At 65.1% G+C, this 20,931-nt stretch overlaps 4 protein-coding genes across 4 annotated transcripts; 2 read left to right on the top strand and 2 right to left on the bottom strand.

Annotated features, from left to right (window-relative positions):
- Positions 1-1,835: 1,835 nt before the first annotated feature.
- Positions 1,836-5,401, bottom strand: REEP4 (receptor accessory protein 4). Its single transcript, XM_040087739.2, has 8 exons — positions 5,244-5,401; positions 4,266-4,338; positions 3,864-3,940; positions 3,631-3,751; positions 2,984-3,097; positions 2,748-2,880; positions 2,505-2,659; positions 1,836-2,430 (listed from the first exon to the last, which is right to left on the bottom strand). The coding sequence occupies exons 1-8, from the start codon at positions 5,273-5,275 to the stop codon at positions 2,365-2,367; spliced, it is 771 nt and encodes a 256-aa protein (XP_039943673.1). The 5' UTR covers positions 5,276-5,401; the 3' UTR covers positions 1,836-2,364.
- Positions 5,402-7,268: 1,867 nt separating this feature from the next.
- On the bottom strand, positions 7,269-11,179 carry LGI3 (leucine rich repeat LGI family member 3). Its single transcript, XM_040087671.2, has 8 exons — positions 10,748-11,179; positions 9,827-9,898; positions 9,650-9,721; positions 9,498-9,569; positions 9,337-9,408; positions 8,645-8,814; positions 8,393-8,557; positions 7,269-8,294 (listed from the first exon to the last, which is right to left on the bottom strand). Exons 1-8 carry the CDS (start codon positions 10,966-10,968, stop codon positions 7,477-7,479), a joined length of 1,662 nt encoding a protein of 553 aa, XP_039943605.1. The 5' UTR covers positions 10,969-11,179; the 3' UTR covers positions 7,269-7,476.
- A 311-nt stretch (positions 11,180-11,490) lies between these two features.
- On the top strand, positions 11,491-13,060 carry LOC120764018 (pulmonary surfactant-associated protein C-like). Its single transcript, XM_040087693.2, has 5 exons — positions 11,491-11,929; positions 12,032-12,181; positions 12,279-12,419; positions 12,499-12,609; positions 12,774-13,060. The coding sequence occupies exons 1-5, from the start codon at positions 11,885-11,887 to the stop codon at positions 12,864-12,866; spliced, it is 540 nt and encodes a 179-aa protein (XP_039943627.1). The 5' UTR covers positions 11,491-11,884; the 3' UTR covers positions 12,867-13,060.
- Positions 13,061-14,777: 1,717 nt separating this feature from the next.
- Positions 14,778-16,059, top strand: LOC120763971 (pulmonary surfactant-associated protein C-like). Its single transcript, XM_040087607.2, has 5 exons — positions 14,778-14,816; positions 15,062-15,406; positions 15,509-15,619; positions 15,699-15,809; positions 15,908-16,059. Exons 1-5 carry the CDS (start codon positions 14,778-14,780, stop codon positions 16,001-16,003), a joined length of 702 nt encoding a protein of 233 aa, XP_039943541.1. The 3' UTR covers positions 16,004-16,059.
- Positions 16,060-20,931: the final 4,872 nt, after the last annotated feature.

Genomic DNA, 20,931 nt, shown 5'->3' with positions numbered 1-20,931 from the left:
GTGCCTCCATCCCTCGTCCCCAGCCCCTCTCCAGCTCTCCCGGAGCCCCTTTAGGCTCCGAGCTCTCCCTGGAGCTTTCCCTCTCCAGGCGAGCGCCCCCAGCTCTTCTAAAACCCCAGAGGGGCTCCAGTTTTGGAGCATCTCCGTGACCTCCTCCAAACCCCCCCGCCCCAGCGATCCAAACGCCGCCCCGGGGTGGGACGGGGGGGTCCCGGCAGCGGTGCCAGGCGGGGCTCAGCCCGGCGCCCCCTCCCCGGAGGGCACGGCGGCAGCGGGCGAGCTCAGGTCAGGCGCTTAAACTGCTGCTGCGCTGGGGCGGTGCCAGGCGAGCCGGGCGGGATTAGGGCTTTGCTGAGGCAGCCTGGCACTGGCCCGTGCGCTGACACAGCTGGGATCAGCGCTGGCACCGCCGCCGGAGCTGCCTCAGCCCCGGGGGGACGGGCTGTGCCACCCCGCCCCGCTCCTGTCCCCTCCTTGGGTTTCATCCCCTGGGGGGACACACGGATCTACCGAAGCAGGACACCAAAACTCCCTGTTCTTTCCCAGACACCAAAACGCCTTGGTCCTTCCCGGCACCCCAAAACTCCTCGGTCCTTCCCAGCACCCCAGAACTCCTCGGTCCTTCCCAGCACCCCGTTTTTTCCCCCTCTCGCAAGGCGCCGATGCCGTGCCTCAGTTCCCCCGCCCTGGCAATCCCCGACCCCGCACACCCTGGGGACGCAGCACCGAGGTTCCAACGCCGCTGCCCCCCTCCCTTAGCACACCTGGGAGTACCCCACCACGGGAGCGCCCCCCCTTTGACCCCCAGCTGCCTCCCCGGGCCGTATCCTTGGAGGAACCGCGCTCCCTAAGCGGCTTTGGGGGGATTACAGGCAGCCCCCTGGCCCTCGCTGTCCCCACCCAGCCTTCCTTCCCCGCTGCTTTAAGTAATCGTCTCCCAGGCAGTTTTACGGGGCTAATCCAACCACCTCCACCTAATCTGCTCCAACACCCCTGCCCGGGCAGGGGCCGGACGCTCTCGCTGCCCTGGGAAGACCCCCGAGAGCGGGCGGCAGCCAAGGGCTAAAAATACGGCTTTGGCCCCAGGGGAGAGGGCAGCGAGGATTGGGAGCGAGGGGATTGATGCCAGGGAGCGGGGGCACCGCGGGACAGGCGGGCAGCCGGGGCCAGGGCAGGCGACAGAGTCACCTTGTGCCACCCCCCTCCCCTCCCCTGTGCGTGTGGGGATGAGACCCCCCGGGACGGGATTGCGGTGGGATGGGGAGATGGAGAGGGGACGGCGCGGGGTTGTGCCGGCTGCTGCTGCCGCGCCGTGGGGGACGCGGCTACTGCAGGGATCCCGGATTCCAGGGGACTTTGGGAATGGGGGACTCGGGGCGGGGGAGGGGGGGGGGGGCGTGAAGCGGGTGGTGAAAGGTCCTCGGGGTGGATTCCCGAGGAGGAGAAAAATCGTCTCCCTGGAGGAGTTTGGGGATGCTGTCGGGGATTCTGGAACATGAAATACAGGGGGAAAGCCTCTGGGAGATGCCAGGAGGGAGTCTTGGATGGATCCTTCCAAAGGGAAAAAAAAAAATCTCGGGAAGGTTTCCTGGAGGAGTCTGGGGATGCTGTGGGGGATTCTGGAACATGAAATACAGGGGGAAAGCCTCTGGGAGGTGCCTGGAGGGAATCTTGGATGGATGGATCCCTGAGGGTCCAGCTTCCTCCAAAGGCAAAAAAATCTCAGGGAGCTTTCCTGGAGGAGTCTGGGGCTGCGACCTGTGATCCTGGAACATGGGTGAGGAGTCTCAGATCTTCCCCCAAGAGAAGAAAAAAAACCAATCCCAGGACGCTTCCCGTGGAAGGGACAACTCCTCCTTCCCAAAGTCCAAAACAACGTTTATTTTTCCGTGTACAAAATCCTCTTTTTCGGGAGAGGGGAACGTTAAAAGCCGTGTGCTGCCCGGCGCTCCGGGTTCAAGTATGGGGGTGTCAGTCTGTGTCTGGGGGGGCACCCCGGGCAGGGGCCACGGCTTTGGCTTCAGAGGGACGGGACACATCCACCCCCGGCTCCCGGGGGAACGGGAATGTCGGGAATAAGGCAGCAGGAGACGGTGGGAGCGTGTAGTGTTCACGGCACGGGGGAAAAGGAGCGGGCAGACCCCACACCAGAGGCGCCGGCGCCGAGCTGCGGGGGTCTGGGAGAGCAGGGAATGAGCTGCTCCCCACTCCTGGAGGCACCACAGAGGTCACGGAAGGGGTTTACAGTGTGAGGAGCACCGGGGGCGCGGGAGCCACCCCGGGGACGCGGGAGCCACCGCTCCCTCCTGACGCCGCAGCACCGAATTCCTCTCCAGCCTCCTTGGCAGAGGTTTCCCGGGATTTTCAGCTGTCCTGCTCCGACGCAGCCGCTTTCCTCTTGGCTCGGCTGCGCAGGAGCCGGGAAGAGCCCTGGGCAGGGACAGGGATGGGGACAGGTCAGGACCCCCTCACGCGGCCCCACGCGCGTCCCCCTCCCACAGCACCTCTTTTCCCGGGTTCTTCCTCAGGCATCGCAGGCTCTGGCTGCGGGACAGGGCTTTGGGATCCCGGCGCGGGGACGACGGAGGGGACACCTGCGAGTCCGACCACAGCTCCTCATCGTCCGTCTCGCTCTCGTAGCAGCGGCTGCTGCCGTAGGCTGGGGACAACGGGGACACGCCAGCTCCCAGCACGGCCGCCCGGGCTTTGCTGGACGCCCCCCTCGCTGTGACCCCCCGGTTCCTCACCCAGGGGCTGCCGGGGGCTCTCCTGCTCCTCCAGGTACAGCGGGTCCTGGAAGCGCGCGGGGCTCAGGCGGCGCAGGGAGCGCAGGTCCTGCGCGCTGAAGCTGCGGAGCCGCCCGGCCAGCGCGCCCTGGCTCTGCGTCGGGGGACACGGAGGGGACGGGCATGAGCGCGGCACGACGCAGGGGATGTCGCCCCGTCCCGTCACCCTGCCGGGGTGGGATTTCCTCCCCCGGTACCTTGGTGGCCGCCTGGACGGCGGCGGTGGCCGCCAGGTTGAGGCCCCTCTTGCCGAAGCGCAGCAGGGTCTGGTAGCCGCGCTCCCGGGCCTGGGCGAGGAACGCGTCGATGTCCTGAGGGACGAGAGGGGTGGTGGCCTGGGGCATTGTCACCTCCCGGGGCGTTGTCAGCCCCAGGGACATCACAACAACCCTGGGAATCGTCCTGGGGCATTGCGATGTCCCTGAGCCGTTGTCACCTCCCAGGGTAATGCCATGTCCTGGGGCATTCCCTGAGCCTTGTCACCTCCCAGGGAAATCACCATGTCCTGGGGCATTGTCACCTCCCGGGGCATTGTCACCTCCAGGGACATCACAACAACCCTGGGAATTGTCCTGGGGCATTGCAATGTCCCTGAGCATTGTCACCTCCCAGGGTAATGCCATGTCCTGGGGCATTGTCACCTCCCAGGGCATTGTCACCTCCAGGGACATCACAACAACCCTGGGCACCATCATCTTCCTGCGGCATTGCAGTGGCCCTGAGCGTTGTCACCTCCCAGGGCATTGTCACCTCCCCACACCATCACCAGCCCAGCCCGGGCTGGGTCTGAAGCAGGCTGGGCAGGGAGGAGCCCCAAAATCCCGGGAATTGGGGGACTTTGTACCTTCTCCTTGCGGGCCAGCGTGGGGTGCACGAAGCGGCGGTAGAGCAGGCTGGCCCCCCGCGTGTACGGGGACAGCAGCCAGATGACAAAAGCCATCTTCACCTCGTAGTAGAAGGGGAACCTGGGCGAGGAGAGCGGCTGGAGATTCGGGGGGGCTCCGAAGGCACCTCCCGTTCCCCCCACACATCAGCTCTGGGGGCGTGGGGACGGCCAGAGCCCCTCCCCAGGCTCACCAGGAGATGAGGAGATCGGTGAAGGTCTCCGTGGCCATGAAGAGAGCGAAGATGATCCAGTACATCATCCACCGCACCTGGGGAGCCGTGGGGAGACCATCAGAGGGGGCTGGAGACTGGGAAAAGGGGTGCTGAACCCCAGAAATGGGGACTGGAGACTGGGAAAAGGGAAACTGGAGATTGGGAAAAGGGGTGCTGAACCCCAGAAATGGGGACTGGAGACCGGAATTGGGGAACTGGAGACTGGAATTGAGGAACTGGAGACTGGGAAAAGGGGTGCTGAACCCCAGAAATCGGGACTGAAGCCTGGAAATGGGGAACCGGAGATTGGAAAGGAGGGACTGGAGACTGGGAGAAGGAGGATCGGAGCCCGGCAAAGGGCTCCCCGGGCACTCGACTCACGTATTCCCGGATGTTTTTCGTCTTCACTGCCTTGTAGGAGGCGTAGGCCGGGTAGAGCATCCCGAAAAGCAGCCTGTAACGCAGAGCGGGGGTGAGGCAGCGCGGCCACCCCGCGTAGAGCAGCAGGAGCAGGGAGCAGCAGAGCCGCCGGCCCCAGCGCCGGAGCCTGCCCGGGAGCCCCTCCAGCACCATCCCGGGCCCGGCGAGACCGGGAAAAGGCTCCGGGAGCCTCCCGGGAGGATCAGCCACGAGCACGGCGTCACTGCCACGGCCACGGGACCGGCCCGACCTGTCGGGGCGGGGCAGGGGGAGGCGGCAGCGCACGGGCTCGGTCCCCGGTGCCCACGGGCTCGGTGCCCACGGGCTCGGTGCCCACGGGCTCGGTCCCCGGTGCCCACGGGCTCGGTGCCCACGGGCTCGGTGCCCACGGGCTCGGTCCCCGGTGCCCACGGGCTCGGTGCCCGGTCCCCACGGGCTCGGTCCCCGGTGCCCACGGGCTCGGTCCCCGGTGCCAAGCACCCCCAAATTCCCACCTCGTGCCCCCGTGACAGGGACCCCGCCAGGCAACGTGGGGACCCTCCCTGACCCAGATGGTGCAGGGACCCTCCCCAGCTGATACAGGGGACCCCCACCCATGGGTGATGCAGGGGGACCCCAGGCCGTGATCACCCTCCCCAGGACGGGCAGCGAGGACCAGCAGCAGCTCGGGGATCCATTTTTTTTGGGGGGGGGGGGGGGGGGTGGCACGTTTGGGGTGGGGTGGGGATGGTGGTGGTTATCCCCCTACAAGAAATTTGGGGTCGCGCCCCCCAAACCCCGCCTGGGCTCTCTCTCTCCCAGCACGGGGATCCCCATTTAAAGGAATACCCGGAGGGGGGGACAGAGGATCGGGGATGGCCGCGATCCCCCCCGGGACGCCCCCGCCCTGCAGCCCCTCCTCCGTTAGAGCGCCCGTTACGCCCCCGTCACCCCGCTCACTCAATGACCCGGCAGAGGATCCACGACACCATGCTGCGGTGGGCGCTGCGCCCCACCCCTGGGGCTCCCAAATCCCCCCCAAATCTCCCCCGAACCCCGAGGGAGAGAATCCAAAAAACTTGAAAGTTGCAGCAACTGAGCGGCGCAGGCGCTGTGCGGGCCCCACCGGCCGCTCTTAAAGCGGCAACGGAGCCTCTTAAAAGGGCAATGCCCTTAAAAGGGCAACGGGAGCTTCTTAAAAGGGCAATGCCCTTAAAAGGGCAACGGCGCCCCTTTAATAGCGTGACTCACGGGAAGCGCGGAGAGTCCCAGCTTTATAAAATAATAAAAAATTATAAGTTCCCTAAATATGTTAAATATCAGTATAGAATACACTGAACATGCCTAAAAAATGTCTTGCTTAAAATTCCCCTAATATATTGAATATTATATATTAATAGATAGTGTATATATATTAATATATTGCATATTAATAATGTAAGTATATTAATTAATATGTTACTTATGTCCTGTATATTAATATGGAACATATATTAAATATTCCATAACACACAAAAAATAAATTCCTTAATATATATTTTTTTTCTATATTAAAACATACAATTTTTAAAGCAATGAACTGGTAGGGAAGGGAGGGGAGAGCCGCTCTGATTGATGTTAAAGGATTTTTTGGGGGGTCTGGAGGGGATGTGATGCTTTTTTGGTGCTCTGATGGACGATGTGGAGCGCTCCACCGTGAGAGTGGAGCCCTGAGAGATGCTCCCGAGAAAATCTAATCTGCTTGAACCTCCTCTTTGGGCAACCTCCCCCTTGGCCCTGGAAGCCCAGGTCTGATCCAGGGTTTCCCAAATTCCCGGTCACGGCCACCCTGGAAGCGCCAGAACCCTCCTGGAGTGCTCCCCGTGCTTTCAAACCCGCTTTTTCCCTGCCGGGGAAACTGAGGCAGGGACTGGCGGCAATGCCCCGGGAGAAGCCATGCTGCTCCCCAACCCCACCCGCGCCCCGGAGGCGCCTCTTCCCTGCCAGAGAGGATCTTTATCCGTGCCTTTAATTGGTGGTTTTTCACATGCATATTTATACACCCGGCAGCCAGGGAAAAGCTCCCCTGGAAAACCAGTCCAGCGGGGACTCCCCTCCCTGGGGAAACACCTCCCGCTTCCCACCCGCACCCGGGCCAAGGCTTCTGCTGGAAAAAAAACACCGCGTGCGGGGCCTGGAGCGCCCTAAAATGAGGAATTTCCCATTCCCTGGTGCGGGAATGTTGGGAAGAGCGCGCACCCCGCGGCTGGAAGGACACCCGGGCAGGGCTGGGGGGCACAGTGTGTTTATTGGGGGGGTTGGTGGGCACGGACACCCCCTGGCACGCTGGGGCCAGGGGCACGGGGAGCTGCTGGATGGGCACGGAGAGGGGCAGGAGCTGCTGGCCTCGAGCGTTCCGCTGTCCTCGGGGATCTGCATCCACCTCGGGGCATCCCGTCATCATCATCATCCTCAGGGTATCCCATCATCATCATCATCCTCAGGACATCCCATCATCATCATCACCCCACCTGCACCCACCTCAGAGCATCCTGGAGTGTCCCATCATGTTTGGGGCATCCCATCTGCTTCCACCTCAGAGGATCCCATTGTGTTTGGGGCATCCCATCATCATCCTCACCGTCCCATCTGCACCCACCACGGAGCATCCCATCATCATCATCCTCACCGTCCCACCATCATCATCCTCACCATCCCACCATCATCATCCTCACCATCCCACCATCATCATCCTCACCATCCCACCTACATCCGCCTTGGGCCATCCCAGACCATCCCATCATCATCATCCTCACCGTCCCATCAGCACCCACCTCGGAGAGCCCCGTCCTCCTCAGGCCACCCCACCCCACCCACTTTGGCCATCCCACCCACTTTGGAGCATCCCAAAGTCCCTCAGCGTCCTGGGAACGCCCCCAGGACCCCTCCCGCCACATCCCTGTCCCCCCTCCTTTCCTGCCACCACCTCCCAGCCCCCCCAGCCCTCCCCACGCCCCCAGGGGTGCAGCTCTGCGGGACAAGGGGTGTCCCAGCCTCCCTCCCTGCATCCCGCAGGGCCAAACCGGCGGCGCCGCGGGGAAACTGAGGCACCGTGAGCCTGAGTGAAGGTGGAGGGGCTGGGACGAGGCGGGGTGCCCGGGGAGGATCGAGGGGCGGCGGGCACATGCACGACCGGCGGCTCTCCGGGTGCCGGCTACAGGCTGAGGTCCACCACCACGTGCCGGTACACCAGCGTGTTGGCCTTGAAGCTGGGCGCCAGCAGCAGCTGCACGTCGGCCGCCGGCACGGCCCGGAAGGCCCGAGGCGCCTGCACCGACAGCTCCTGGAACTTGGCGAACTTCTGCTTCTCCTCTTCCCACAGGTAGACGTGGGTGAAGGAGAAGTCGCTGCCCAGCGCCAGGTACTGCCGCTGCCCCACGGCGAAGGGCTGCATCACCATGGAGCCGCGGCTCGGCAGCGTCTGCACCTCCACGAAGCGCTGCCCTTCCCAGCGCACCACCTTGGAGTCGCCGATGTAGCGGCTGAGGCACAGGAACTGGTCCCGCTTGGCCCTGAAGTGCTTGACCATCTGCACGTCCAGCGTCTCGCCCACCTCGCCCTGCGGCACGAACTGCTTCTGCGCCCGGCTCCACTGGTAGATGACGGGCGCCTGCGAGCTGCTGGAGATGATCAGCCGCGGCTTCCCGTCGTTCTCCACGTACTCCACGTCGGTGTCGCGGTGCCAGGCGTGGAGGGCTTGGTGGGAGTAAAACCCGTTCTGGTTGAGGCGGTAGAGGCTGGTGGAGCCGGCCTTGGAGCTGTCGGCGATGACGAAGTACCAGTCGCCCTCGATCTGGAAGGCCTCGATGTCGTTGGGCTTGCGGATCTTCTGGCTGTCGATGTCCTGGATCTTGATGAACTTGTCCACGGCCGTGTCCCAGCGGTAGATGTAGGAGCCGCCGAAGAGCTGCGCCACCACCACGTAGAGCTGCTCCTGCGCCACGATGGGCTTGCAGTGCACCGCCGAGTGAGCTGACGGCAAAACCGCGTCACGCCGGGGCTGTGCCCGCCCCGGGTCACCCCGGAGAGGGTCCCAGCCCGGCAGGGGAGCGCCCAGCCCGATTCCTCACCGGGGATGCGGTCGAAGTCGCGGAGTTTGCGCTCCACGTAGTCCCACTTGAGGATGGAGCAGCTGCTGGCGCTCGGCTGCGCCAGGGCCACGTACAGGTCGCTGTCGTAGGTGAAGGGCTCGGCCGACACCGCCTGGAAGGGCAGGACCTGGTGCATGACGAAATCTGGAGCGGGGAGAGGCGGCAGTGAGGGTCTGAACACCCAGGAGTGAGGTGACAAGTGACAGGTGACAGGTGATGGCGGCACCTTACCCGTGGTGATGCACTGGAAGTCACCCAGCGCCAGGTCCCGGATCCGCTGTCCCTCGAACTGCCCGGGGCTGCTGCAGAAGATGGCGGGGACCGTGGTGTTGGTGCTCTCCAGCCACTCCACCAGCCACTTGATCTTGCAGTCACAGGCCAGCGTGTTGCCACGGAGGTCCCTGCCAGGGGTGGCACCGAGTCACCCCCAGCACCCACCAGGATGTCACCTTGTCCCAGCTCAGTGTCCCAGGGCTGGCACAGAGTCACCCCCAGCACCCACTGGGATGTCACCCACTCCCAGCTCAGTGTCCCAGGGCTGGCACAGAGTCACCCCCAGCACCCACCAGGATGTCACCTTGTCCCAGCTCAGTGTCCCAGGGCTGGCACAGAGTCACCCCCAGCACCCACTGGGATGTCACCCACTCCCAGCTCAGTGTCCAGGGGTGGCACCGAGTCACCCCCAGCACCCACTGGGGTGTCACCCTCTCCCAGCTCAGTGTCCCAGGGCTGTCACCGAGTCACCCCCAGCACCCACTGGGATGTCACTCTCTCCCAGCTCAGTGTCCCAAAGTCCCCACTGATGGCATCAAGTCACCCCAGAACACAGCACCCTGCCCAAACCCTGACCCCTGGGATGTCACCCTCTCCCCAGCCTGGTGTCCCCGGTGTCCCCGGTGTCCCCGGAGCTGTGGCAGCCTCACAGGTCACTCAGGATGTCCAGCGGCTTGAAGAGGTCCCGCGGCAGCGTCTGCAAGTTGTTGTTGGCCAAGGACCTGGGGGACAGGAAGGGTGGTGGAGGTGACACATCCCTGACAGCCACGAAGGGACAGGGCCACCCCCGCCGCGTCCCCCAGGCACTCACAGGTGTGTCAGGGACTTGAGCCCACGGAAAGTGGCCTTGGAGAGCGCCTGGATGTCGTTGTTCTCAATGAACCTGGAAGGGGAGCGGACGGTGACGGGGCCATCCCGAGCCCCCCTGTGCCCTCCCTGTCCCCGCGTCCCCGTGTCACACACAGGTACTGCAGGTGCGACAGCCCGGCGAAGGCATTGTCCCCGATCAGCGTGAACTTGTTGGAGTTGAGGAGGCTGCAAAAAGAGAGAGACAGGAGGAGGAGGCGTCAGCGCCGGGCTGGGCAGGGCGGGCACCGAGGGGAGCTCCGGGGTGCCGGGCGGGGGGCACGGGAGACCTACAGGAACTGCAGGGAGGGGATGTGGGCGAAAGCCGCCTCCCGGATCTCCGTGAAGGCCGCGTTCACCATGGTCCTGCGGGAGAGACGGAGCTTCAGCTGAGGGGATGGCGCTGCCACCCCCGGGCCCCCCAGAGCCAGCCCCGTGTCACCTGCTGCCTGCCCGTGAGGGGCGCCGGGATGTGGCACAGGGGCACCGGTGGCCCCTGCCCCGTGTGGGGACGGCTGAGGGGACAGCGGGTGGCACCGGCCGCGGGCTGCCCACGCCCTGCGGCACCCCTGGCCCGGGGCCATGCGCGCACACGCGTGTGTAAACGCGCACGAGCGGGTGTGTAAGCACACGCACACAGGTGTGAGCACCCACACCTGGCACACAGCCCCGTGCCAGGCTCCGGGGGACAGCCGCGTCCCCAGGGACCCTCCACAGGACACCCCCCCCCCCCCCCACCCGCCATTCGTGCCCCCCTTGGGGATGCCGCCCCCAAGGTCACAGCCGTGTCCCCTCGGGGTTCTGGTGCCAAGGTCGCGGCGGGGACAGGCGGCAGCCCGGCTCAGCCTGGCGCTGATGGATGGCTGCGTGTGCCAGCACCGCAGGGCACAGGGACAGGTCCCGGGCTGTCCCCAGCCTCCTCCTTGCCCCAGAGCCCCCCACACTGACAGCAGCCCGCGTTCGCCCCCCCGATGCAGCGCAGCAGGGGTGTCCCTGCCCCTCCAGGACAGCCAGCAGCCCCTGCCACTGCCGGGCCGTGACGCTGTCCCCGTCCCCGGGGTGTCCCTGCCCCTCCAGGACAGCCAGCAGCCCCTGCAGCTGCCGGGCCGTGACGCCGTCCCCGTCCCCGGGGTGTCCCTGCCCCTCCAGGACAGCCAGCAGCCCCTGCAGCTGCCGGGCCGTGACGCCGTCCCCGTCCCCACCCCGGTTACTCACAGCGAGATGACCTCGGGGGGCAGGTTCTTGGGCACAGCCTTGGAGTCCACGCAGAACGCCGTGTCCCGGGTGCAGGAGCAGGTCGGGGGGCACGGGGGGGGCCGGGGGGGCCGCCGCCCCTCCGCCGGCAGCCAGAGCCAGGCCACGGCCAGGAGGAGGAGGAGGAGGGGGCGAGCGGGGAGCTGGTCCCTCAGCATCCTCCTCCCGCGCCGCAGCTCCATCACGCCCTGGCCTTACCCCTGATTTATCCCAACGCCGCTGTGCCCGAGAGCTGTGGAAAAACCTTTTCCTCCTTTATTTTTTTTTGTTGTTGTTGTTGTTTCCCTGGGGATCTCAGCGCGGAGGAGAAGCGGCGGAGGCTGCGGGCGCCTGACCCGCGGCTCTGCAGCACACCATGCCCGGTGCTGCGGGAGGGAGGGAGGGAGAGGAGGGAAGGAAGGAGGGAGGGAGGAAGGGAGGGAGGGATGCGGCTGAGTGACAGCGCCAGCATCCCCGTGCACGCGTGGCCGTGCGCGGCAGCCAGCGAACTCGGGGTTCCACGGCGGGGTGGCGGCCGCCGGGTGCTCTTGGGGGTGCGCGGAACGGGGGGGACAGGACAGGAGAGGACAGGACAGGACAGAACAGCGGTGACACCCCCGCAGTGCCTCCCCCACCTCGGCGCTGCGGCGCTGCCCGCCCCGGCTCCCTGCCCGCGGTGGCCGCAGCGCTCTGGGCACCCACCCGCGGCAGCCCGGGCACCCGTCCGTCCCTGGCACCCATCTCTCCCATGCCAGGCGCCCATCTGCGCCGTCCCTGGCGCAGCGCCAGAGGGAACAATGAGTGCAGCCAGCTCCTTCCCTGCCCCGGGGGGGGGCACACACAGCTGCCCGTGCAGAACCGGGGCGCAGCCCCGCCCGGGTACGTGATGGGGTCCAGGGCTGGGTGAGGAGGGTGGGCAGTGCTCACTGTTTGCCTTGGCAGCCCCAGAAATGCCAGGGAAGGGCTCTCGTGGGGTTTTGTGTCCCCTCCCTGGCTCTTCTCTGTGCTCGGCAAACAGCACAAGTGGCAGCTGGAGTGGCCTCAACCTCCCCCGGCCGCGCCGGATCCTATAAATCCCCCCGGGCCCGGGCTGGCAGAGGGACAGGAGAGCTCGGAGAGATGGACGACAGCTCCAAAGAGGCGCTGATGGAGGAGGCACCTCCGGTGAGGAGCACCCACCGCCCACCCCGGGCGTGGGGCTGAGCCCCCGCTGCCACCCCGGGCGCTGGAGGCTCAGCCGGGCGCTGTCCCCGTTGTCCCCGACAGAGGTACAGCGAGTCCCCGCGCCCGCCCTGCGTCCCCCACGAGCTCAAGAGCCTCCTGCTGCTGGTGGCGCTGGTGGTGGTGGCCCTCGTGGTGGTCAACGTCACCTTCCTGCTGCTGGGGCTGCACCTCAGCGAGTCACACGCCGAGACGGTGAGGGCAGGGAGGGGACCTGCGGTGCCACCGGCGCGGGGAGGGGGCTTGGGATGGCACCGCAGCTCCCTGAGCTCCTCTCCCCCCTCCCCGGCAGGTGTTGAGAATGACCATCCACGGGCTGGATGGCGAGGGGACCCCGCAGCAGCTCGCCATGAACAAGAAGGAAAGGACCGGGACGTTCGCGGTGCGGGACGGGCTCAACGCCTCCGCCGCCGTGGTGTACGACTACGGCAAGGTGCGCGGGGACCCGGGGACGGGGACCGCGGGGACAGGGCGGCGCTGAGCCCGGCTGAGCCGGCTCTGTCTGCAAACAGCTGCTGGTCGGCTACAGGTCCTGGCGTCAGCGCGCCTGCTACATCACCCGCGTGGACAAGGACAACGTCCCGGGGCTGGACGCTGTCACCGAGAGCTTCCAGCGCCGCCAGGTGAGCGGTGACAGCCCCGCGGGGACGGGGATGGGGATGGGGATGGGCTCAGCACGGCCCGAGCCCTGCCAGCTGGGAACGGTGGGGCCGGGGGTTTGTCCCCTCTGGAGGGGACACTGTGGCCGCCGAGGGTGGCAGCGGCGGCTGCGTTCTCTGTCCTGCAGGATGAGGACAAGGCCGTGCCCCTGGCTGACCGCTCCATCCTGGGCACCACCATCAACATCCTCTGCAGCGCCGTGCCCGTGTTCTGGGCGTAGGAGCAGCTCCCATCGAGGCGGGGATGTCGCTGTCCCACACGCTGCCTTCCAGGAGGGATACTCGGGAATCTCTCCTCCTCCTCCTCCTCGTCCCCACCCCGGGGACAGCCACCCCGCCACCGGGGTGCTCCACCCGCTGTCGCGGCTTTCCCACCGCTCTCACCCTAAAAAAAAAAGAAAAAAAAGAAAGAAAAAAAAAAAAGTGGGTTTTGCTTTGGGTTTCTCTTCTGTCTACAAAGTAAAGCCTGTGCCCCCGCCTGCGAGTGGTGCTCTCGGCCTTCCTGCGCGCTGGGGACAGGGACACGGTGTCCCAGGGGTGTGGCCTGGCGGGGTGCGGGGTGGCGAGGGGAATCCCTCATGTTGGGGCTCGGGGGGCTCGGGAGGGATGGAACGCGGGGGGCAGCAGCACAGCTGCACGCGATGCTGCCCTTGTCCCCGTCTGTGCCTCCCAGTGTCCCCACCTGTGCCCCCTCAGTGTCCCCACCTCTGCCCCCTCAGTGTCCCCACCTGTGCCCCCTCAGTGTCCCCACCTGTGCCCCCCCAGTTTGGAGGATGGAGGGTGAGGTGGAAGCAGCAGCCTCTGCGCTTCCAGACCTTCAGAAAACTCTCCCAACCCCATCCCCTCCTCGTGCAGGTGGGGACAGAGGGACGGTGCCACGTCCCCAGTGGGAGCCAGGCCCACAGACACCACGATCCAGCTCCAGCTCCCCTCATCCCCTTCCTCTCCCTTTTCCCACCCATTCCAGCCCTTCTTGCCCCACATCAGCTGGGAGCAACCTCCGGGGCCGCTTCCAAGTGCTGCACTGAAAAACAGGGAAGCAGCCAGGCTGGGAGGGGAAAAAGGAGACCTCTGGAAGTTGATTTGATCTCTCCAGAGCTGCAAACTCAGTGTTGTCCCCAAAAATCGCTGCCAGGGGCAGAGAGGGAGGGGTCACAGCTCCAGGGGGGGTGACACTTTGCTGGGAATGGGAGGGACGTTGCACATTTCCATGTGCTGACTCGGGGCCAGCGGCTCTGCTTCCCAAAAATCCCTGACCGCGATAAGGAGCTGGGAGAAGAGGGTGCCATGGGCTGGGAAAGGTGAGCAGGGCTCCCACGGTGACCGAGAACAAACAACCAGGAGCCACTCAAGGGACTCTTGTGGCCCTTGACACCCCGGGAAAAGAGGCAGCGTTCGCCCCCTCAAAAGCTGGCTGTGGGTGGTGGGGGTCCCAGGGGCGGCTGGAGGGGTCCAAGGTGCAGGAGGAACTCGTGGGCGGGCAAAACCAAGGCCCAACAGTGTCCCCCTGCCACCTGAGGGGGACATGCCAGAGCTGGGACCCCCTCACCCCCAAAAAATCCACACCGTGGACGTCTCTGCCAGCCCCAAAAGCCGCCAGCAGCGGTGTCCGAGCTGCCTCGGGGCCGAGAATGAGGGTCAGGGACGCTTCCCCGGGCCGTGGTGACCCAGCTGCCACCCCATCGCTGCGGCTTACAGGAAATCTTTAATGTCCCCTTTGTTCCTCGAGCAGCTCCAGGTGCCCGAGCTGGCGAAGGGACACGAGCCAGGTCTCGCCCGGGCCGCGGCCACGGCCGGATGCTCCACCCTGGAGGGTTTGCTTTGGCCCTGCCACCTCGCTGCCGGGCAGCAGAGAAGTCCCCGTGCCCGGGGACAAGTGTCCTCGACCCAGTGCCCTCGGAGCCTCTCGAGCAGCAGGTTCCCAGGAGGATCCAGCTGGGAGTGGGCGCTCAGCAAACACGGGTGGAGTGGGTCACATGCCAGGCCCCGACTGCACCCCGGGGACACCAAACCCTTCACAGGGGCCGCTCCGGCCCCCGCCCCGGTGGCCCAGTATAAAATTCCCAGTCCCAGGAGGCAGGCTGGGCTGGGAATGGGAGGAAGAGGAGGAGGAGGAGGAGGAGGCAGCAGCCATGGAGAGCAGCATGAAGCAGGTGGTGCTTGAAGAGGAGGTGAGTCCCTGCCACCCCGGGGTGTCCCTGCAGCCAGCTCGGCCCAGTTTATCCCAGCAAGGCACCGGTGCTTTGTGGGACGGGGGTTTGGACCACGGGATGCTGCATTCCCAGCGCCCAGGAGCAGCGGGATGAGACCTCAACCCACCCCTGCATCCCCCAGCTCCCACCTGCACCCGCCCTGACCTCACCTCCCACCTGCACCCGCCCTGACCTCCCCTCCCCTCAATCTCCCGCACCCCCAGGACTCGGGGAACGGCTGCTGCTGCCCGGGCTGCTGCTTGCCCTGCGCCACGTGCTGCGCCAAATGCTGCACCAAATGCAGCTGGTGCTGCGCCAAGTGCTGCTGCCTGCCCAAGTGCTGCGGCTGTCCCAAGTGTCCCAAGTGTCCCGGCTGCTCCGGCTGCTCCGGCTGCCTCAAGAAGTCGCTGTGCTTCGTCCCTCGGCTGCTCTGTTACCTGCCCCGCAAGCTCCTGAGCTGCGGCCGCCTGCGCTGCCTGCTCATCGCCGTGGTCGTGGTGGTGCTGCTGGTGGTCGTCATCGCCGGCGCCCTGCTGATGCGGCTCAGCGCCGACCGCTGCGCCGACACCGTGAGTGGGAACCCCCCCCCGCCCCAGCGCCGCCAGGGACCCCCCGGTGCTGCGGGGAAGGGGCTCTGCAGGCTCTGAGGCTCCCCCCTCGCCCCCCTCCAGGTCCTGCGGGGCGGGCTGTGGGCTGGACCGGCCTGGGAAGAGGACGCGGCCACTTTCTACCTGGACAGCGGCGACGGGGACGCGGCCACCGTCATCTATGATTACAAGAATGTGAGTGGGGGGCTCCGGGGGGGGGGGCACGGGGAGGGGGAGATGGGGTGGAGCTGAGCCGGGTTTTGGCTTCCAACAGCTGCTGGTGAGCTACAGGCCCCAAGCGCGCCGCGTCTGCTACGTGACCCGCGTGGACAGGGACAACATCCCGGGGCTGGACACCGTGGTCGAGACCTTCCAGCGCCGGCAGGTGAGGGCCAGGCCGGGCCGGGGGGGGCTGGGGGGGTTCCCCGCGGTGAGGAATGATGAAGATGACGCTGAAGGACGTCCCTTGTCACCCCCGTCCAGGTTGAGGACAAGATCTCCGCGCCCCTGGCTGACCGCTCCCTCCTGGGCACCACGGCCAGCATCCTCTGCAGCCTCCTCCCTGTTTACTGGGCTTAGAGCCCGCAGGGTGGGCAGGGGGTGCCGCGGGACCCCCGCCCACCCGGCAGCACCCTCACAGCGCCAGCTTCGCCTCGCAGCGTCCCCGACAGGCGCAGCCCCGCCGGGAGCATCGGCGACGCCTCTGCGGCCGCCCCCAAGCAGCCCACCCCCGATTTTTGGGGCGCGGGGGGTTCGGAGGGGTCCGGGGGTCGGCGCTGGAGGGGCTGCGTGGGGCCGGGGGTGTCTGCGCCGCGCCGGGGGACAGCTGGTTTGTCACTTAAGTCTCTTCTCAGCTTCGCCAAACCCAAGTGCAAAAACGAGCTTTAAAAAAAAAAAAAAAAAGAAAGAAAGAAAAAACCAACAAAACCATGACATTTAAAGAAAACACAATTCTCCGTCCCAGTTCTTCGCTCCCGCCCGCTCCCGCCTTCCCCCCTGCCTTAAAAAATGCCTTGAGGGGCTCCGAGCTGGAATTCTGGGGGGGTTTCTGTCCCAGCTCACGGGAGCGCTCCCCCCGAGCTTGGCTGCCTGACCTGAGCTGCTCCGTGCTGCTGCCAGAGCCAGGCTGGCCTGAAAAATGGCTCTGTGCTCTGCCAGGCCGGAATAAAGGAGAAGGGCAGGAATCGGGTCCGGGAGCTATTCCTGGAGCCAGCCTGCGCCACCAGACGCTGCCCGAGGACAGGAACGTTAGCACTGGGATGATTCGGGACAGGGATGCCCGTGGGTTTGGGATCGGGAGGTATCAGGGTCAGGCATGATAAGAACCGGGAGTTATCAGGGGTTTTAGGATGAAGGAGCTGGTGTTGGGAGCAGGAATTATTAAGCTCAGGTGTTGTTAGGACGGGAATTCTTGTACTGTTTGGGATCAGGGATTATTGGGATCGGGATGTCGGTGTCATTAGGATCGGGTGTTGCTAGGATTGGGATACTGGTGTTACTGGGATCAGGTGTTACTGGGATCAGACATTATTAGGACTGAGATGCTGGTAATACAAGAATCAGGATTTCATTAGGATCAGTCTTCATTCGGATTCTGGCCTTATTAGGACCGGGAGTTATTGGGACCAGGACATTGGCCTGGGGCTGAGAGGAGGGGCACGGAGCAGCCCATCCAATCCCCCTGGGAATGGGAGCCCACCGGCCCCACAGGCGCCTCAGGATGGCCCCAAAGCGGGGACCACCAGCCCCCCAGTGCCCCCACACCTGGATCCAGCCCCCGTTCCCACTCCTGGCACCGGGGAAGCTGCTCCTGCCGGGAGAGCGCAACTGCAGCTGGCCGGGATGTGGGGCATCCATCCAGGGCCTCCTGCAGCTCCGGGGTGTCCGCTCCCAAACCCTCCCTGACCCCCAGACCCCCTCAGCCTCCTCCCCGAGGCCGGAGCAGATGGAGGAGGTGACAGAAAGTTGGCAGCACCCCCAGGTCCTTGTGCAATAATTCCAGTGTCCCGATTTCCGGAGGTTTGTGGGGACCTCGGGGAGTCCTGGCAGGGGAAATCCGAGTGAAACCCCCCAGGAGGTGCTGGGAGTGGGGGATCCCATCCCTGGGAAGAGGAGGTGCCACCCTCCAGGAGCCCTGGGTTGTGTCACTGTAGCTGCAGGGGACAATCCAGCGCCGGTCACTCGCTGCACAGGGGTCACTGAGGGGGTCACTGCTCCTGGTTCCATGGGGGAAAAGGTCCTGGAAACAGAAAAAAAAAAAAATAAAAGCAGGAGAGAGGAGAGGTGAGAGCTACACCTCAGCTGAGTTTAAATAAGGCGCTGCATGTTCTAAACTTCCTGAACAAAGAGCTGGGGCCGCTCTGTGCTGTGGGGATTTTGGGGGTGGAAGGCTCGGAGAGCCAAGGATGGGATCCAGGAATGCTCCTGGCAGCTCCCGGTGTCCCCCACCCTCAGGGCTGTGCCGGTGCCAGGCCTCGGCATCGCCCACCTGCCATTCCAGGATGCCAGGGCAGCCCCGCAGGGCGGGCGGGAGCGCTGGAATCCGTGTGCCCGTGCCAGGTGACGCCCGCCCAGGGCTCCTGGGATAGAGCACGTCCCCATCCTGACGCTCAGGCCGGCGTGGGATGCTCGGCTCCTCTTCCAGGTGGGGCTCCAGGCTGGAATTCTGGTGGCCGGCGACCTCCAGGGCCACCGGCACGGCTGCGAGGGAGCCGGATCCCGGGAGCGGAGCCCGGCGTGGGAACGGGGGCTGGGAAAAGCCTCCTCGGAGAGCCTCGGCTCCCCGGAGCGCTCCGTGAGAAAGGGGCGATCTCAGGGTGGAAACCAACGGCTGGATCCTGACATCATGGATTGACATCATCCAGGGACTCGGCCCGCAAACATCCTCCCCGGCCCGAGCGCAGGATGAAAACAAAAAGTATTCCAGAGCCCGGCTTGTTTGTTTTCTTGGGAGACCGGCTCCTGAGGTTGGAGCTGAATCCAGCAGCTGCTCCCCAAATTCCCGTCCCTGGGATGCGCTGGGTGTCGAGGGGGCCGGGGGCAGAGCGGGGACGCGGAGCCAGCCTGGTTCTCCGGGGTTTATTTATCTGCTTCGAGGAGGAAAGTTCTGCTGGATGTGGGTTTTGCAATAAGGGAGAAGGAGGAAAACATCCTGGGATGATCCTGATGGGGGAGGAAAACAACGGCCGGGGTAAAGGGGTGAAGGAGGCTCTGGTGGGAACGGGCCCTGGATGCAGGGGATCCCCAAAAGTGAAGGGGAAGAGGATTCGGGGGCTTGGCGGGCACAGGGAGCAGAGCAGAGTCACCCAGAGTGTCCCTGTGGAGGTCATCGGACACAGGGAATGCTTAAAATCCTTAAAAATGACGTTAAAGCGAGTTCTGGGAGGGCTGTGAGGGGATGGGGATGTTTGCAGGAGCAGCAGGAGCAGCACGGGATGAGCAGGATCCACTCAGCCCCGGTTCCCACCGCGACATTCCCGGGCTGGAACGTCCCAGGCAGGGACGCTGCAGGGGGACAGGGTCGTGTCTCTGTGCCTTGGCACCCGCATCGCCCTGGGGGGCTCAGCCTGCTCCCCAAACTCTCCCCGGGGGGGCTGATCCTGCTCCTGGGGCGCTCATCCTGATCCCAGGGTGCTCACACAGCCTCCCCGGGGCGCTCATCCCTCTTTTGGGGTGCTTGGCCACCCTTCCTGGGGTGCTTGGCCAGCTTTTGGGGTGCTCATCCGGCTTTTAGGATGCTCGCCCAACCTTCCTGGGGTGCTCATCCCGCTCCTGGGGTGCTCATCCTGCTTCTGGGGTGCTCTTCCTGCTCTTGGGGTGCTCATCCCACTCCTGGGGTGCTCATCCCATTTTCAGGGTCCTTGCCCAACCCTCCCAGGGTGCTCATCCTGCTCCTGGGGTGCTCATCCTGCTCTTGGGGTGCTTGCCCAGCTTTTGGGGTGCTCATCCCACTTTCAGGGTGCTCACCCAACCTTCCTGAGATGCTCATCCCGTTCCTGGGGTGCTCATCCCATTCCTGGGGTGCTCATCCCGCTCCTGGGGTGCTCGTCCCACTCCTGGGCTCCTTGCCCACCATTCCCAGGGTTCTTTAGCAGTTTCTTGGGGGGCTGCTCAGGATGTGGGGTGCAGGATGAGGGGTACAGGACCAGGGGTGCAGGACTGGGAGTCCAGGACTGGAAAATGTGGGGAATGCAGGGTGAGAAATGTGGGGTTCCAGAGCGGGACTGGGAAATTTGGGGGTGCGGGATTGGTGCCGGGGGACACGGGATGGCACCCAAGGGGACAGACCCCTGCCGGAGATGTGGAATTTTGTGTCCCGGGAATATCGGGGGGCCAGGATTGATCCTGGATCGGTACCGGGGAACACGAGACGGGACCGAGGGGGGCACGAACGGGGCTGGGGGACCGCGGGTGGGGAACGGGGGGAGCACCGGGAATAGCGGATGGGAACGGAGCGGGGCCACGGCGGGGGTGGGATCGGAACGGGGAAAACGGAACCGGACCGGCAGAGACCAGGATCGGGACCGGGGAGACCAGGATCGGACCGGGGGACCAGGATCGGTACCGGGGGGGATCAGGATCGGTACCGGGGGGGATCAGGATCGGTACCGGGGGACCAGGATGGGAACCGGGGGGACCAAAATTGGTACCGGGGGGGATCAGAATTGGTACCGGGGAGACCAGGATGGGAACCGGGGGTACCAGGATCGGTACCGGGGAGACCAGGATCGGTACCGGGGGGGATCAGGATCGGTACCGGATAGACCAGGATGGGAACCGGGGGTACCAGGATCGGTACCGGATAGACCAGGGTGGGTACCGGGGGGACCAGGATCGGTACCGGATAGACCAGGATGGGTACCGGGGGTACCAGGATCGGTACCGGATAGACCAGGGTGGGTACCGGGGGGACCAGGATCGGTACCGGATAGACCAGGATGGGAACCGGGGGTACCAGGATCGGTACCGGGGAGACCAGGATCGGTACCGGGGGGGATCAGGATCGGTACCGGATAGACCAGGATGGGAACCGGGGGTACCAGGATCGGTACCGGATAGACCAGGGTGGGTACCGGGGGGACCAGGATCGGTACCGGATAGACCAGGGTGGGTACCGGGGGGACCAGGATCGGTACCGGGGGTTATGGGACGGTACCGGAGAGAGCCCGATCGGTACCGGGAGATACAAGAGGGGACCCGGGGGGTTCAGGACGGGACGGGACGGGACGGGACAGCCGCGGCTCGGGGGCTGCAGGAGCGGGGGCTGCGGGCCAGGTCCCCGCAACAGCCCGTCCCCGCCGCCCCCCCCCCGGCGCTGGCCCCGCTCCCAGCCCTGCGCCCGGGGCTGCAGGGGCCGAGCTCCGCGCTTGAACCCGCCCCCGCCAGATCTCATTTCCCTAAAAAAAAAAAAAAAAAAAAAAAAAAAAAGAAAAGAAAGAAGAGAAAAAAAAAAAAAAGGAAAGAAGGAAAAAAAAAAAAAAAAAAAAAAGAGGGAGAGAGAGCGAGGG

The sequence above is a fragment of the Hirundo rustica genome, chromosome 28 (genome assembly GCF_015227805.2).
Source record: "Hirundo rustica isolate bHirRus1 chromosome 28, bHirRus1.pri.v3, whole genome shotgun sequence".
Lineage (NCBI taxonomy): Eukaryota > Metazoa > Chordata > Aves > Passeriformes > Hirundinidae > Hirundo > Hirundo rustica.
Note: the sequence above shows the minus strand (reverse complement) of the source record. Positions and strands in the feature narration are given on the sequence as shown.